At 46.7% G+C, this 16,895-nt stretch overlaps 1 protein-coding gene across 2 annotated transcripts in view; it reads left to right on the top strand.

The window, feature by feature from the left end:
• The window catches only part of KAZN (kazrin, periplakin interacting protein), a 1,036,128-nt gene that overhangs the window by 598,989 nt on the left and 420,244 nt on the right, over positions 1 to 16,895 (top strand). For both annotated transcript variants that reach the window (XM_064589897.1, XM_064589898.1), the window contains one exon: positions 236 to 479. In XM_064589897.1, the coding sequence (XP_064445967.1) occupies positions 236 to 479 (244 nt within the window). The remainder of the gene's footprint in view (positions 1 to 235; positions 480 to 16,895) is intronic.

The raw sequence follows: 16,895 nt of genomic DNA, 5'->3' as shown, positions 1-16,895 counted from the left end.
TCTTTCTCCTCCTCCTCCCCCCGCCGCCTCGCTACCGCCGCGGCTCCGGCTGGAGGCGCCGCTGTCATTCCTGCGCCGGAGGAGCCGGCGCTGCCGGTGCCTGGGGGTCGGGGCGCGGGGGAGCCGGGCCGCGGGGGACCCAACAGGTAGAGCCGGGGGTGCCCGGCCTCGCGCCCCCACCCCCACCCACCCCCCCGCGCATCATGCAGCTCTTTGTCACCTCTCTCGCCCCCAGGCCAAAATCCTGAGCATGATGGAAGACAATAAGCAGCTCGCGCTCCGCATCGATGGGGCGGTCCAGTCGGCCAGCCAGGAGGTGACCAACCTGCGAGCCGAACTCACGGCCACCAACCGGAGACTGGCGGAACTGAGCGGCGGCGGCGGCCCGGGCCCGGGCCCGGGAGCAGCGGCCAGCGCCTCGGCGGCGGCGGCGGACTCGGCGGCGGCGAACATGGAGAACCACCAGCACGGCGCGCAAGGTAGGGATCGCCCGCGCCCAGGGCGGAGGGGGGGGCGAGCGAGCAGGACCCGGGCCGGAGGTGGCCGGGCCTCGGTGCCCCCACGCCCGGGGCGAGCTCGCCTCGCCTTGTGGCTGGTAACCCTGTCCTCCCGGCGGTGGCCACCGCTGCTCCCCGGCCGCGAGTTGCAGGCTGCTGTCATTAAGGAAAACCCCGGCGCCGTGTGCACGGGTTCACGCCGTCACACCGGCCCCGGCCGGCGGGAGCAAGGCGCAGCCGGCGGCGCCCCTCCCGCAGCAGAAAGTGCCCTTTAGGTGGCACACAGCCCCCAGCTCCGTGGGCAAACTTTTCGTGCCCGGGCCTTTGCCCCCACCCCGGGTAGGGGTGAATGCCACAGCTCCCCCCCAGTTCCGGAGGCTCCTTCCTTCCGAGAGACTCTCCCCGAGAGCGAGCTCCGGGCTCTGCTGCCTTGGTTGGGGTAGAGGATTGGACTGGCTTGCACTTTTCTCCACGGATGCCAAATCCCTTGTCTCAATTGCATCTGGACTTTATTTTCTCCCCATCTGAGATCGCGCAGACAGCGGAATATATCGATGCAACAGTAGATGCTCTGCTCAGCAGGGAGTTTAAATTTCCAGCAAATACAAACACCGAGAGCACTTTCCAGGGGGAAATCTTAGACCTCAAAGGCTGAGTGATGATGGGCTCCTGGCGAAATGAAGGTTTAGATGGTGGGTTGCAGGGAGCTGCTGCTGGAAGGGACTCTTTGCATTTTAGAGGAGGAGGGGGAAAAAAGACAGCTGGACCTTGTTGACATTGACAGTGATGAAGCCCTGAAATCCCGGGGAGGGTTAAAGGTGGAGGAAGCATCCAAAAATGTCCTGTTGGGTTTCTGTGAATTGAAAAGTAAAAGGGTAGACTGGCTTTTCAGTGTTTTTTTTTTTTTTTTTTTTTTTTTTTTGCCTAATTGCTCTTTAAGAAATGGTACCACTGATTATTAATATCATTTGATTAATAAACTAAACTGCTGAAATCCAGAATCTGACAGAAAAATGATCCAGTCTAGAAGGGCCATTTGTATAAATATGTCACTTGATGAAGTATGAGGTACCCATAGCTCAGTGGCTCAGAGGAATTTTCTGGTTTTGTTGTTGTTCCGAGACCTTCTCCTAAGTGTTGCGAGAGAGTGTCCGTGTTCGTATTAATGCCTTCTCCCCATCAGTTTCTGTTTGCTCCTTACCTTCCTGGGGAAGGTGTGCTTTTCCTGGTGCGAGATGTTAAGCCTGTACTTAGTTTTATGCTGAATTCCAAGTCATGTTAACTTGGTACTTCGCGGAGTCAGTCAGAAGTCCTAGGAATTAGGGCGGGAATTTGGGACTGAAGTAACCATGACGTAATGGTGGGAAGGTGTTGTAAAGCTGTTATTTGCTGCAGTTTTCAAGGTGGGTATCTGCTTATTCTGTCATTTATCCCTTGCGCTGTCACTGTGTGGAAAGATGCTCTCCGCTGGCATCTGGAGGGAGAAAAAAAAAAGAGGCTAGACTGCATGGTAATGCTTTCTTCTTTATAGGCAGAGACTCTTCCAACATTAAAGAAATAGCTAAGAACTGGCATTCTGCTAAGAATCAAAAGCCATGGTAAGGAGGACTGAACAATGCTGGTTTATTTCCCACCGTCTGCCCCTTCTTCTCAGCCAAGGAAAAGTTAAGTGGCTTTCGTTTGAGTCCTGGGTCCAGTTGCAGACTGAGGATGCTAAGGAGGTCAGTACGGCGGTGATCCATGCACCCAACTTGGAAATTGAGATGCTTAGCTGATGGTTAAATTGTTGTAGTGGAGGAACAAGGGGCGGTTTCCTTCTTCTCTTTTCCTACAAAAATGCCCTAGGCTGTGGAAATGACTTTTGGATCTCTTGATATCCTTCAAAACACCCAAAACCGGCATGTACCCTCATGCTCCTAGGAGTATGCCTGCCCATGTTAGTAAGCTGTCTGTGGGGGGCTAGATGAAGGATGGTCTTGATTTTTCCCGTGTATCCTTGATATTTTTCGACACCTTTACCAGGGGGAATTCAGTGATTTTATAATCAGAGAATAAAATGTTAAAGGTTTTAACTCAACATAATTGTTGGCCACATATCCCTCTAAATTGATGTGAATTTAAACGAAAGTTATGGTTGAAAAGAGAACAAGCTCCCCCATATAATCCGGTAGGGTATCACTTACTTTAGCTCTGCAGGAGTACCCCAATCCAGTACTTTTTTTTTTTAAGATTTTATTTATTTATTTGAGAGAGAGAGAATGAGAGAGAGCACATGAGAGTGGGGAGGGTCAGAGGGAGAAGCAGGCTCCCCGCCGAGCAGGGAGTCTGATGCGGGACTCGATCCAGGGACTCCAGGATCATGACCTGAGCCGAAGGCAGTCGCCCAACCAACTGAGCCACCCAGGCGCCCCTAATCCAGTACTTTTTACATTAGTTAGCCTCTGTGAGTTTTTTCGGTTTTATTTTCTTGTTTTGGTTTGCTCTCATGACCTATGGCAGCATTCTGCTAGAACAGAAACCCGCTATAGATGTGTTCTGGTGGTTTCTTCGGCTGGTGCTTTCGTATTCCTAAAGGAAAGCGTGGGGTTCTCTCAAGTTAATTCTTAAGTGTTGTCGATTGGTTTCCTCATGCTTCTTCGTAATGCACCTCAAGCTCGGCTCCTGGGGGTACCTGACTATTCTTCTGAATTTGTCTTCTGTTTTAATTTTGTCTGTGTTGGGGAGATTTAATGGGCCCAAGCCCTAGAAGCATTTGGTGCTATTGAGTTGTCCTTTTTCAAATCAAAGTTTTGAATGAAATGAGTATCTCTCAAAATGTATTTGTAGAAGGCATATTTTACTAAAGGGCATTATGCACATGTTAAATGAGTGCTAATGCACTTTTAATAACATTAGCACAAGTGGTTACGGGGAAGAGTCACCTCTTGCTCTCCCTGCCAAGAAATTGTTAGATCTATTTTCAAATTTTGGGTTAAATTTTTTTTTACTGAATTACACAAGCTCGTCAATTCACCACAGGAGTTTTGTTCCAGCGATGGCACCTGACACTAGGTAAGTCGACGAAGAAAACTTGGGGTTTTTCTAGAGAGTTAATCCAGTGTGTCATTTAAACAAAATATTAACTTGGTTGGTACCCTGTGTGAGCTGGCTTGGTTGCTATGTAACAGAGTCTAGAAAGTGAACTGCTGAAAATCTGGGCTTTCGACACTTTGCAGGATCTTCTTTCGGAATCTGTGTTGAAAGAACACTTGGCAGCCAGCCCATCTCCTCTCTCCCTGCTTCGAGTGAGTTGGATAATCCCTAATGAGGATGCTGGCATCCAGTGTAGAGGGTATCCAGGCAGGGTGGCACATTTCACAGCTCCGGAGCTGCGTCTTGGGTTGGAGCGGCGGGGGGGTCAGAACTGCCTTTGACAGGTGGACAGAAGGAGCCTCAGAAAGAACAGAGCCAAGCATTTGTTCCAATTTGTCTTGTTGTTGGTAGCCAGAGAACGGATTTGTTTAAAGTAACATTTCTAAGCTGTTTTCCTCGGCGTAACATCTCTGGAAAATGTGTTTAAAATGCTTGCTGTTGTTTGAGGGGAAAATATAGCAGTTTGTTTCTCTGAAAATGATTTATCTGATGAATGACTAATATTAGATTCAATTGGTTGCTTTGCTATGCATAGAATAAAACAATTAAGCTCCGTTGTACCCGATTCAAATAGGTGTAAACTCTATATACCATAAAATACTTGTGCCTCGTAGGATGTATGCCAACTGCTCTTAGTTTGTTGGTTGTTTTTTTTTTTTTTAATGAAGTAATTGTATTTATATGCCTATGCAAGTGGGAGTGCTGATAGCATCTTTTTTGGGTGTTGAGGACTCCGAGCCTACTGCATTTGTTAGGACTGGGATGGAGAAAAGGGTCATTCTCCTACACCTTGGTCAATTTCCATAAATAGATGCAAGCTTTATTTTTTTCTCCCTAGGCGCTAACATAGGCTGTTACTTCAGGTCTGACTGTTCTTATCTAGCATCACTACAATAGTGGAAATTCTGCCGTGAAGTATGAATTACCTCTCGACTGAATTGAATGTGTGAGCAGTCTGCAGAACACTAGACACTGTGGCTTTGCAAAATAAGTTCTGTCTTTTGGCATCCCCTTCCCAATTCATTCTACCTACGCTGTTATTTTCTCAAGTCGACTTTTATCTTTTTTTTTTTTTTGGAGAAAGAATTTTCAAATGTCAGAGAAGATGGAACAAAATGGGGTGGAATCTTAGAAGTCCCCTTCTGTTAGCCCCTTCTGTTAGCTTGCCCCCAACTTACGGACCTCGAGTCACATCCGTCTTGGTTTTCCAGCTATATCAATGGGCTGAAAGAGACATGTGTCTTTTCCTAATCTGGTAGGCTGTCATGAGATGGGACTTCAAAGTTCTTCCCGAAAATCACCGTGCGTGGTTGCAAAGAGATTACTTACAGATCAGTACAGCATGGTTGAAATTAGTTATTGATTGGCTGTTATTTACTGTCTTCCCATGGTCTTTGGAAAATGCCTTCGGAGGACCCCTGAAGTCAAGTTTCTGGCTCTGATTAATTTCATGCTTCCAATATTTCATGATTTATGGAGGCTTTTCAGAACTCCTTTGATATTAACCAGAAGTCTAAGCCAATCTGATGTTTATAGTAGGAGCACGGTCCCATATCCTCCCAGGGCAAGGCAAGGCATGTTCTCTCCATTCCTTTACCCCCCAGCTCCCCAAGACTGCTGGCACTTTTGAGGAATCCTGTAGGTCATAATGTGTGACTTGCCGGCTGCCACTGAGCTTGTGGCAGATGGGCTTGGCAGGTGGGGTGTGCTGGTCGGAATGTTGCCTGCTCACTGTGCAAATCATATGGGGCCCAGAAGGTCACACTTAGGGTCCTGGCCATATTCGTTGCCTATTTTGTCTATATTTATTCCTGAGTTATATAGATAAGTGAAATCAACATCAATTCCCCAGTTCTTTTCAGACCTTTTCCTGGACTGGTTTGTGTGAGCTTTAGCGCTTGGCTTCTTACTCCCTGTCCTCCGTCAGGCAAGAACACAACTCATTCTACCCCATTTTGCAGATGAGAAAAATAAGTTTCAGAAAGGTTAAGCAACTTGCCCAAAGTCACATAGCTAATAAGTCACACAGCCTGGATTTGAATCCGGATCGTTGTTTTTTTTTTTTTTTTTCCTGACCCCATGATCCTCATTCTCAGGTGTTGCAAGCTTCTGAAGGGTCTTCTGAATTACCACGTGAAAACTTTCTTTGTGTGTAGCACTATATTTTAATATCGAGTCTGTTTTATGGTCTGCTAAGTCTGTAAGATTTGTAGGGAAAAAAACCCCACCTTACTGAACTAAGAAATTGGATTCCTAGTTTTAAGGCATAGTGTATCAAATAAAATCATGAATGTGAAAAACCTTTGGAAAATAGAAATCACCTGCTGATGCTAGTGATACTGTACATGAAAATCAGTCTGTACCGTTTGGGCTGGATATCAGGGTCAGTAACACCTGGGATGACAGGGGGTGCCACCAACAGCCCTCATCACCGTGTCTCCATCATCTGAGATGCAGGCAGAGCAGGTTTAGGCAGGCTCACTTAGCAAAGGACAGCTTCCCTGAAGTCAACAGAGTGACCATCTGACGTCTCAGAGCAGGTAAGAATCCTGCTGGCCCATGTCACCAGCCCCATCTCTACTGTGAAGAAGGTGGAGGAAGGCCAGGCAAAGGGATCCCCGTGTGGTTGGAAGAGACCAGAACATTCTTGCTTGTTTGATGCAACCTCAGATCTAAGTGGTGGAGTCCAGGTCGTGCTCTGTGGGCATTCCTGCTTCACCCTTGGAGTCCTAAGCTGCTAGAAACATGAAAGACGCTAAACGGAGTCTTAATGAGTTTGGCAAGAACAACTATTTGGGCAGGTGGCTTCTGTGTGGTGGGAAATCACTGGTTCTCAATTTGTTTTGGTGTCTTTGTTAACTTGGCCTTGGCAGACCTATGGGTCAGACTTCTGAAAAACTCCCGTCCCCTTCTCCCTCTGATGAATTGCGACCCTAGCATGAGAGCTCAGATGGGGCTGGTTAATAGGCCGTTCTGCAGGCAGAGCACCCCCAGGACCTCTGTGCTCTCCTGTGATGTGCAGGAGGATGGAGGAGAGTGGGAGAAGGAGTCGCCTCGCCCAGCCCCCACCCCCCCCTTCCATCAGAGCAAGCACTGGATTACCTCCCTGGGGTGTCCAGGCCTTCTGTTACCATTACTGTCTCAGCCCCGCAGATGGTTTGAAGTAATGTGAATCATTAAGACCAAAGTACCCTCTCAAGGAAGGTGGGCCCAGAGCTAATATTTTACACTCACCTTTGGTGCTGCGTAATGGTTCTCGGAACTCACCTCTTGAGTATATCACAAAACACTAGGCGTTCTGGAACCATCCTGACACCATGTCATTTTCACCTGGTGGATAGTTTAATATAGGACTAAATGAGAACTAGTTTCCGTGCTTTTGTCAAACTTTTCAATAAATGAATATCAGATATTGTCCCAAGTGCTTAACATGCATAATTGAGTCCTGTGCCCAATGGGTTGGCAACTCTTAGGCCCATTTTTTGAAAGAGGAAGCTGGGACTGGGAGAGTTTAAGTCACATGATATAGTAATAACTCTGATGGTGCTGAGGACAGCAAGCTTTGACGTAGTGTCCGCTTGGAGCCAGGTATACTGTTCTAAGTACTTTCCTATATTCATGCACTGAATTGATGCATTCTTTCCTCATAATGACTTAGGAGGCAGGTACTATTCTTGTACCCATATCACATCTAAGAAGACTAAGGTAGAGCAATGATATGTCACTCCCAAAAGGGCATTCTGCTGTTAGTTGACCAAGCTCTGGCTCCAGAGTCCATGCTCTCGCTCATTCCCCTTTGATGCCGGAGGTCACTCGGTTGGTGGTGACGGAGCCAGGAATTCAAACCCACCAGGTCCCTCTGCTGCTTAAACCTGTGTTGTCTCCTAAGTCAGAAACATCCTTTGATTTGATATGTTGAGAAGGTTGAGGGAGCTGTAGGCTTGTCTCTGTTCTTGAGTATTACTTCCCTAGGCTGCTGGTGGTTTCTGAGTCCTTGACTGAGTGTGAGGGGAGCAGTGATACCCCTCACTTCGGTGTGAAGTTAGCTGACAAGGAGGGAACTGGATCCTGCTTGCAAGATCCGCAACCCGGGGGTCACTGGTCACCAGTGAAAAGAACCATCTCATCCTGGGCTCGGAGCCTCCTGCTTCTGGACTTTGTGTGTTTTCTCTCTCTTTGGGAGCATGAGCCCCAGTGAAGCTGGAGTCTTGTGGTCTCCTTCTTCTTTTTTTTAAACATTTTTTTTTAAAGATTTTATTTATTTATTTGAGACAGAGAGAATGAGAGAGACAGAGAGCACATGAGAGGGGGGAGGGTCAGAGGGAGAAGCAGGCTCCCTGCTGAGCAGGGAGCCCGATGCGGGACTCGATTCCGGGACTCCGGGATCATGACCTGAGCTGAAGGCAGTCGCTTAACCAACTGAGCCACCCAGGAGCCCTCTCCTTCTTCTCCAACCACCTGTGTCCTTCCCTTTCCCAGCTTCCCTCCGTGTGGTCTCGGGAGCCTCCAGTTGCCCAAGACCATGCCCAGCAAAGGACCTATTAATATTTTACAGATTCTTTTATACTAGAGTTTCTCAGCCTCAGCAGCGTTGGCATTTAGGGCAAGAGGATTCTTTGTTGGGGAGGGAAGCTGTTGTGTGCACTGTAGGATGTTTAGCAGCATCCTTGTCCTCTGCCCACTAGATGCCAGTAGAACCCTCCACACCCCAGTTGTGGCGACCACAAATATCTACAGAAGTTGTCACATGTCCACGGGGGACCAAAATGGTCCCCGGCTGAGAACTGCTTTTTATGCCAGGCACTCTAGTTGTGAGTCTAGAAGGATAGCTTCGTGAGAGCAGAGTGTAATCTATTTTCAGCTCCACTTATAGCACCTAAAACATTGCCTGGCACATAGCAAGAGCTCAACAAATAGTTGTTGAATGAATGAGGGAATCCATGATTGATTGCTGATTCCAGTGTGTGAAATTTGGTCTGCTTATCATCTTACATGTGGTATCAAGAGGAGCACTGATTTAATAATCGAGGACTTTCATTTCACGTTTACTTGCCATTTCTGAGATGAGACAGTTGAGGCACAGAAGGGTTATGTGACTTGCCCAGGGTCATGGAACTCTAGCAAATGGCAGAGCCAGGATCCAGACACAAGTGAATGTGACTCCAGGGACTGTCTGCTGGCTCAACCAGCATGCGGTACAGCTCTGCATAGTTTCTCCCACTCCTGCCCAAGAAATCATTTTTGTTCTAAAGCTGGTACTATGACAATTATAATTAGGATCTGCGTGTCAGACACGAAGTCATCCATCGTAAACCCTCAGAGCTTCACTGTACGAAATATGCTTTGTCACTGCCAGAGAAGCTGTCTCCAGAAAGGATTGGTGTCTGGCCAGAGGTAAGAGGGCAGACTAGTGGCTGAGCCATGTTCAAATGTGAGAATCCCCCTTCGTTTTACCCAGCTGCTGGCCTTTGGCTCGACAGCATCCCAGAGAAGGCTTGAACTTCTTTCCTTTCTGGGAAAGGGGATGGACCCCACTGAGCAGGGGTTTGACTCATTCTTAGAAAAAGGGATGCTCCAGGATCAGAACTGGGGAGTTGGAGGTCCTTTTGAGATCGTCCGAGAGTCCTAGTGATAGCAACACCTAGGGTGCCTTGAGCCCTTTTTGGCTTCCCCAGACATTGTGCATGTGCTTGATGGACGCTTTCCTATCTTACTTCCATATCTCAGTGCATTAGGGAATGTGATCACCTCCATTCTACGGATGAAGAAATTGAGGCTTAGAAAGACTAGGTTGCTTTTCCAAGCTCTGGAAAGTGGTCATCTGCTGAACAGAAGAACAGGGCATTGGAACCCAGGCTCAGCTGACCCTCGAGCCTGCCTGCTTCACTGTGGCAAGAATATCGAGATGCCGCGGCTAGGAGCATAGCGATGCACCAGTCGGACGGTTTTCCCGTTTTGCTTACACTCTTACCCCACCCCCACCCCTTCTTTCTTCTCTCCTTCCTTTCTTCTTCCTCTCTTCTCTCTGTGTCCATCAGTCTGACAGATTGGGCACACAGGTTCAGGGACCGCAGATTTAATAAGATACAGACTAAGTTATCTTGGAGCTCATGGTCTAGTAGGTGTGACTGACATGGACACATAATTACATTTTCTAATAAAAGGTCTACACAGATGTAATGGCAAAATAGATAAAGTGACAAATACAGAAGCCTTCACAGATGTGCATGACAGCGGTGATGTGTGATAAAGCCATGCTGTGAAAATACATTAATTTTGCTACTAAAGGTTAAACTGACCATGAGAGATTATTAAAAAGTACGACTTTTTGGGATAGATTGGAATTGGGCACTGCGGGGAATAAGCTGCTGTCTGGGACCTGCTCCCGCAAAGCCATTCCTTACAGAGAAGGAAGATGTGGATGATGCAGGGCTTGGGTCTTGAATAGTAGCTTTCTTTTTCTCCAAAGAGAACAAGAAAATATATGAATTTCAGTGCAGGTGTAGCCCTTTGTCTTTTATAAGAAGCTCACTCTTCGTATTATTCTCCTGGTCAAGGCTGGGGCTTCTTGCCAGCCACCACAAATGAATTAGCTCATTTTCTTCGATTAACTTGGACTTTTTTTGTTTATTTATTTGTTTAAAACCATTGACCATGGTGTATTTGCTTTAATTCAGTAAGTACAACTTGGAACACCATGGGATTTATGTCTCCCGCCCCCTCCCCGCTACCTCCACCCCCAGGCTTACCATTTGAAATTCTGTGCTCACCATTTCTTGCTGATAGTTAGGTATGAAATTTGGAAATTTGATACTGACCCTGGAGAGTAGAGGTGTGGTGCTCTAGAGCGTGATAAATGATGGCTGGGGAGAACAGACCTGTGATTGTATGTATATTGATTATCTTAATTACTGTGTTCATCAAGTGGATTGTTTTTCCTATTCCTACAAGATTTACTACATGAAGTGAGAAAAAAGGGGAATATTTGAAACATCTTTAGTTTTGACAGTTAACAGAAAGGCAATGCCTGGCTGCCATTTTGTGACTTGTTGGCCCATTAGTTAGCAGATGTGTTCCAGTTCCTCTTTGTGCAATTCGATGTGGTGCCAGGCAGCCCTGCTGAGGCAAGGAGGCACGTTTAAGTCTTAATGGAAGACCTGTAGAGAAGGATCATGATTCCAGGTTGGCTGTTCTACAGAGCAGGTCATTATCCATGGCCAATAGAGTAGAACCTTGTTAAAAAAGTTGGTTGGTCAACACATGGGTTGGTTCCACCATGGGCTAACTCAGAATCCACCTTCCAACACTTTCAGTATATCACCTTGCCTCTAAAGCAAAAGCTTGGTCTAGTACCCTCAGGCCACAATGCCAATGCTTGGTCCCACTTTCCAAGATTCCACTGCATTTATCCACTTTTTTTTACTTTGCACCAAGGAAGGCACCAGGGAAGCACTGAATTATATCACTACCCAGCTCTTCTCAGTATAAAAAGATATTCACAGGCATCGTCTCTATGGATTCTACCAACTGGCCCATATGATTGAATTGAGGTAGACACAACAATCTATTTCTCAAATAAGGAAACTGAGGCACAGTGATTTAAGCTGATTTATTCAAGATTGTTGAGCTGGTCATTGAATTAAATTCTCCCCTCTTTCTCCCATCACGAGGTCAGGCTTGGCTGCATGGTGGTGGAAGAGGGCTGCCTATAGCTTATGATTGGGTGAGATCTGACCTTGCCTTAGCCACTCCCTCTTGGGCATGGGCCACCCTGTCCTAGAAGGCCTGGATGGTGACACCGTCACTCTAAGCCTATGTTGTCCTGCTCTGAGCCCCCATGTCCACCCATGGTGAAGGGAGAATACAGTTTTACAAATGACCTGTCTTCTCAATGCCTAAGCTTAGAGCTTCTCTTCCAGCCTCCCTATCAGGCAATTAGGGATCTAGAAACTGGGGCAGGGATGTATCAGGGACCTTCCTATCTTTGAATGAACTCTCCTTTGGAGGAAAATTTTTTGCACCCACTTCCACTGACACTTGGGATTTTTGAATATGGGAAGTACATCTGGGTAGAGACCTATGGTTTTAGTGTATGGATATGTATGGATGTGTGGATTCTCCAAGTGTTAGGGGCAGGATTTAGCCATCTCAATAAATCTGCCTAGTTTCTGTCTTCATTGTCCCTTCAGAGAAACTCCATTAAACCTTTGAGGTCTCTTTCATCAGGGTCTGTGGGTTGATGTGCAACCAAAACGTGTTGGTTTAAATTCTCCACCTAACATACTGGTTATGTAGGTGCATGTTCTCACTTCTGCTGTGGCCATAAGTGCCTGAATAGTACATGGACCTCCTGCTGCTCCAGGTTCTTGCCTAGACCCGAATCATCACAGACCAAGGGCCAGGAGTGTGGCAGAAAACCCAGGGAAAATCAGAACAGGGTCTTTTGCATCTTAGAGGAACGGAAGGGGGTCTCAACCTGGAGGTCTCTGTAGCGCAGCAGACAGTCAGCTATGGTCACCTGACCCCTGAGCAGCTAATCCAATGCTTGGGGTCTGACCTTGGTTTTAATTTCAGTGTGACGAGGAACACTCTCTACGGGCTTCCCAAACCTCTGACAGCAACATAGCAATAATAATACGTTTGAACTTCATTTGAAGACATATTTATAATGGACTCTAGAAAAGCAGAAAGTATTTTTAAGGATCAAAATGTTTGGGTGCTTTTGAGTTGTAGATTTGTATTAGCATTAAGCACTTAAGATTCCCCCACTGCCAATAGATATTATAGTTGCTAGTTGCATGTATAAATGGAAACACTTCTTGATTTGGTCTGGAGTTCACTTCGGTACCTGCTCTGTGGCTTGGATGATGGAGCTGGTGTAGGATTGTCCAGCTTCTTCTGCAAAGCGCCCGATAGCAAATATTTTAGGTTTGGGGGGCCATCGGATATCTGTCACAGCTCCTCAGCTCTGCTGTGATAATGGGAAAGCAGCCATAGAAGACCAGTAAAGGAATGGGCATGGCTATGTTCCAATAAAACTTTACAAAAACAGGAGGCCTTCGGGCTGTTAGTTTGCCAGCCCCTGAATTTGTAGTTCTCTTTCATTTGCCTTCTGACCGGTTTACTTCTAGCACCTTCCCAGTGCTCAGCATACAGGAAGAGCTTAATAAATGGTGATTGAATGAGTAAGCTAGTGGATTAGATGTGAACAATAAGACCGCTCAATTAGTGTTAAAGGAACAGAACCAAGAAGTCAATCACTAGGGGTGTAATGGTTAACGGACAAGAGAAGGAGACATTTGTTGGCAGCTCTGTGGTTTGAGGGGCAGTCACCTGTGTTTAGACATCATTATTGACCTTGAAGAACAGTGAAGGGACAAAAGTCATTGGTCACAGTGGGATACAGGGTGAGACACTTGGCATCAGAGCCTCAGTTACCTTATTTGCAAAATGAGGAGGTCACTTCCATCATCAAGATAATATAGCAGATATATGGGTTCAAGGGAGTGAGAGAGACCCGATCCAGATCCTGGCGATACGACTCCTGTGTGGGGGACCTTACGGCTCTCGGTGTCTACATCTAGAATGAGAGTCTGATAATGCCTCCTTTACATGGTGGTTGAGGTGATTTCATGTAGCGTTTCTCAACCTCGGCACCACTGACATCCTGGGCCAGAAAATTCTTGGCTACAGGGGGCTGTCTTGTGTGTTGTAAAATGTTTAGCAGCATCCCTCGTCTCTACTACTAGATGCTAGTGATACTCCCATAGTGTGACAACCAAAAAAAGTCTTCAGATGCTGCCCAGTGTTTTTCCCTGGGGGGGTGGGGCGCGGAATTACTCCCCGGGGTGGGTACCATTGGTTTGATGGAGCAACACATAGTGTGTCTGGCACAAAGCTCGGCAGACTCTGGGATTCAGCAGATAGATCTCTTCATTATTAATAACATATTGTATTATTGAACACTGAATTCTCCCACCTTTGAATGCAATTCTCTTTATTTCCCCAGCCGATTTTTGTCTCCCAGAGGCAAGAGTATTTTTGTTCTACACCCCAGGTCTTTTTCCTGATATTTCTGTGTTGCCTAGCGGCCCTGCTCCTGGGAGGAGCTAAACTTCCCATGATGTCCCGTTGAGTATGATTTCCAGTTCTTCTCACACACATGTACCTTAGACTTGTATTTGACGTTGTGGTCAGAATCCATAAATAGCTCATTTAAGAAATCATCCAGATGTCTGCAACATGAACGGACAAGGAGGTTTAAGGACTGAAAAGCTTAACTCACAAAGGCTGGCAGGCTAGGGTAGGAGGTGGTACTCAGAGGAAACAGGTAATGTGCCCCAAACTAGCACCAACAAAACTATCACTTCCCTACGGAGCATGCGCACGCTTCTAACATTAGCCAGGGGCCAGTTTTCAATGGTTTAAACCTCAGCCAACATGACTGTTCCATACCATCAGTGTTCTTCTGGATTTAATGATTTTGTTATCTGTATTCCCACTGGAACAGTGGTTCCCGGTTTTTATATATACCCTTCTTAATGATAGAGAGAGAGATCTTTTGAATGAATGAATTCTAGCCCCTAACATTAGCAGTTGTAATTTTTCTATTTCAAAAAACACATAAATGCATAAGGGTACAATGAATTCCGTAGTGTTGTCAAAGGGATGCTCCTTCTGCATCTGCATGCATTTGGAAATGATGGTGCATGCATGCAAGAGGAGGGATTCATTCTGTCCACAGGCAACACGTTGGAGACCTTTGGACTTTCTCTAAGCTGCTCCCTCTGGTCACCCAGAGTCTCTGTGGCCCACAGGTCAGGAACTGCTGCTACCGGATGCATCTGGACATATGTATTCAGTTCTGTTTAGTGGTCCTCAGTATTGTCATGTGTGGTTAGGTGCTTGAGAAGTGCCTTGGAAAATTAGGGCCACTGTTCCAGAACTTTGAATATTTTGCTGATTTTAAAGGATCCTTCTTTTGTTCCTCAAGTTCAGCTCTGCCTCACTGTGACACACTCAGATTGATCTGTGGTTTGATCCCTTGACTTTAAAAAAACCCCTCCATCATGTAGGCAGAAATTTCTACAGCAACTTCCTGGCATGAATATTGGAAAGCACCAGTTAAGTCAGAATAGCAGAACTGGCCCTAAACTAGATTTCGGGCAATATGATTTGATTGGCTAACTGCCATTGCTAACTAGCATCATCCTGCCCCATCTCCAGCTAACTCCTAAAACCCCTCAAGCATGTGATCCATCATATCATTTTCTCATTTATGCCAATGCTGGGTAATGGCCTAATCTCTCCAGCAGCATTAAGATTTATTAGAGAAGATGGCATTTACAAAATCATTTCAGTGTTTCACTGCAAACACCCTAAGCTAGTGTGCACTTTCTCATTATAAACCATACTTTTAACAGTGGTTTATAGCCTGCGATTAAAATCACCTGGAAGACCCAAGCAAACAGTTTCATTTCTTTTCGTTCGTGTTTGGTTGATTTTTGGCTGGCGGGCCACCTAGGACTTAGGAGCAGACATTAGAGAGGGGCAGGTTTCTGCTCAGAGACCGCCAACCTTGCTAAGGAGGAGAGCTGTCCAGCAGAACATGGTCAACACTGGAGCCTGGATGACCATCTGGCGGGTGTGTTGACAAAGCAACTCCTGCTCTGGGTTTAGAAGTTCAGGAAAAAAAAAAAAATAATAATAGCAACACTGAATGTGATCTGGCTGAGAAGAATCTTCCCTTTACTGTGTTTTCCATTCAGATTGGCCATCAAAGAAAATGTAGATTTCAGCACTTTTTAGCTGTGTGAGGTGGGCAAGTTGCCCTACAGTCTAGGCCTCAGTTTCCTCCCAGACAAGACACTAAACCTGACATCCGGGTCTATTGTACGACCACAGGAAGAGGGTGTCAAGTGCTGAGCATAACGCCTGGTACTTGCTATGCGCGCCCCCTTCCCCCGCGAGTGTCATAAAGGCCGCAAATGGGTGCTGTAAGGGATGTAAATGGGTGCGGCCAACGTGCACACCTGTGCAGCCTCCCAGCAGGTGCTGGGGTGGGAGACTGAGTTCATTCTTTTTGTTAATTCATCCAGTTAGCATTTATCGAGCACGTTTTCTAATTGACGAGGCACAGGGTGGGCGCTAGGGATACCAGGACAAATAAGGTGCTCGCCTCCTGCTGGAAACCAGAGGAAAGAGCCGCAGAGGAAGGGCACAGTGAGGGACTCCAGAAGACTGATTCTAACCCAGATTTCACAACTGAGGGGCTAAACAGGAACAAAAAGGGACGTCCCAGCTGCCACAGTGCCTTGTGATGCCAGCTGTGTGACCATAGACACGGATCCCATCACTCCCACCTCCATCGGCCACAACTCCTAAGACGCAGCCCAGACGGTAGCTTAGGAGCTGGGACACTGGGTGGGTCAAAATGAGTGTGTTGGGTAAGACCTCTCTGAAGTCCCTCCCATTTTTAAATTCCTACAACTTGTGACCTTTAATAACATCACTCAACCATGTTGTCAACCATGAATGTCTTAGAGTAGACAGGTTGTTAAATTTGGGGAATATCATGTTCCCCGAGTTAAGCAGAGGTAAAGTAAGCCCATGATTCTGCAAAAACGTGTGAGAGAGGGACTCAAAAATGGGTGGAGAGAACAGGGAAGCACCAGAGAAGAGCACTCATGTGGGCTTATGGAATCACAGAGTGTCTGTACTACACTGGAAGGGACATTGGAGACCGTCTCATCCAGTTTTTATTTAGCAGCTGAGGAAACTGAGGCCAGAAAGCACCAGTGAGCTGACAAGAGTCCGCATAGTGCTCTGAAGCAAAGTCCGGGCTAGAGTCAGGGCTAGACCAGGCCGCTAGCTTCCTGGTCTGGTGCATGGCCTCCTGATCCACGCAGTGTCCACACCGATGCACGGTGCTCAGGTGTCAGCACCGTCCTTCATGCATGATAAACACGTCCTTTCTGTGCCCTCAAGGAACTTACATTCTGAACTGGGCAAGTGGGAAACAGAAGAGCCCTCCAGGACAGATTTGTGATGTGGTCTTATTTTCCAGTGAGCAAAGAAGAGGATGGTTTAAAGAAAAAAAAAAATGCAAGCCAGATGCCCAAATTAAAACACTAAATTTTCTTGGAGTTTATGTGCTCTGAGCAATGTAAATAAAGCTGAGGGCTGGGCCACTCTGCCCATAAATCAGCCTCAGCCAAAGGCTCACTCAGAGTTCGGTCAAGTATTTCAACCCATCACCCATAGCTC

Source organism: Mirounga angustirostris, unplaced genomic scaffold (assembly GCF_029215605.1).
Source record: "Mirounga angustirostris isolate CCGP_5_RB_7025 unplaced genomic scaffold, mMirAng1.0.hap1 SCAF_4, whole genome shotgun sequence".
Classification (NCBI taxonomy): Eukaryota; Metazoa; Chordata; class Mammalia; order Carnivora; family Phocidae; genus Mirounga; species Mirounga angustirostris.
This window is presented reverse-complemented; position numbering and strand designations above follow the sequence as displayed.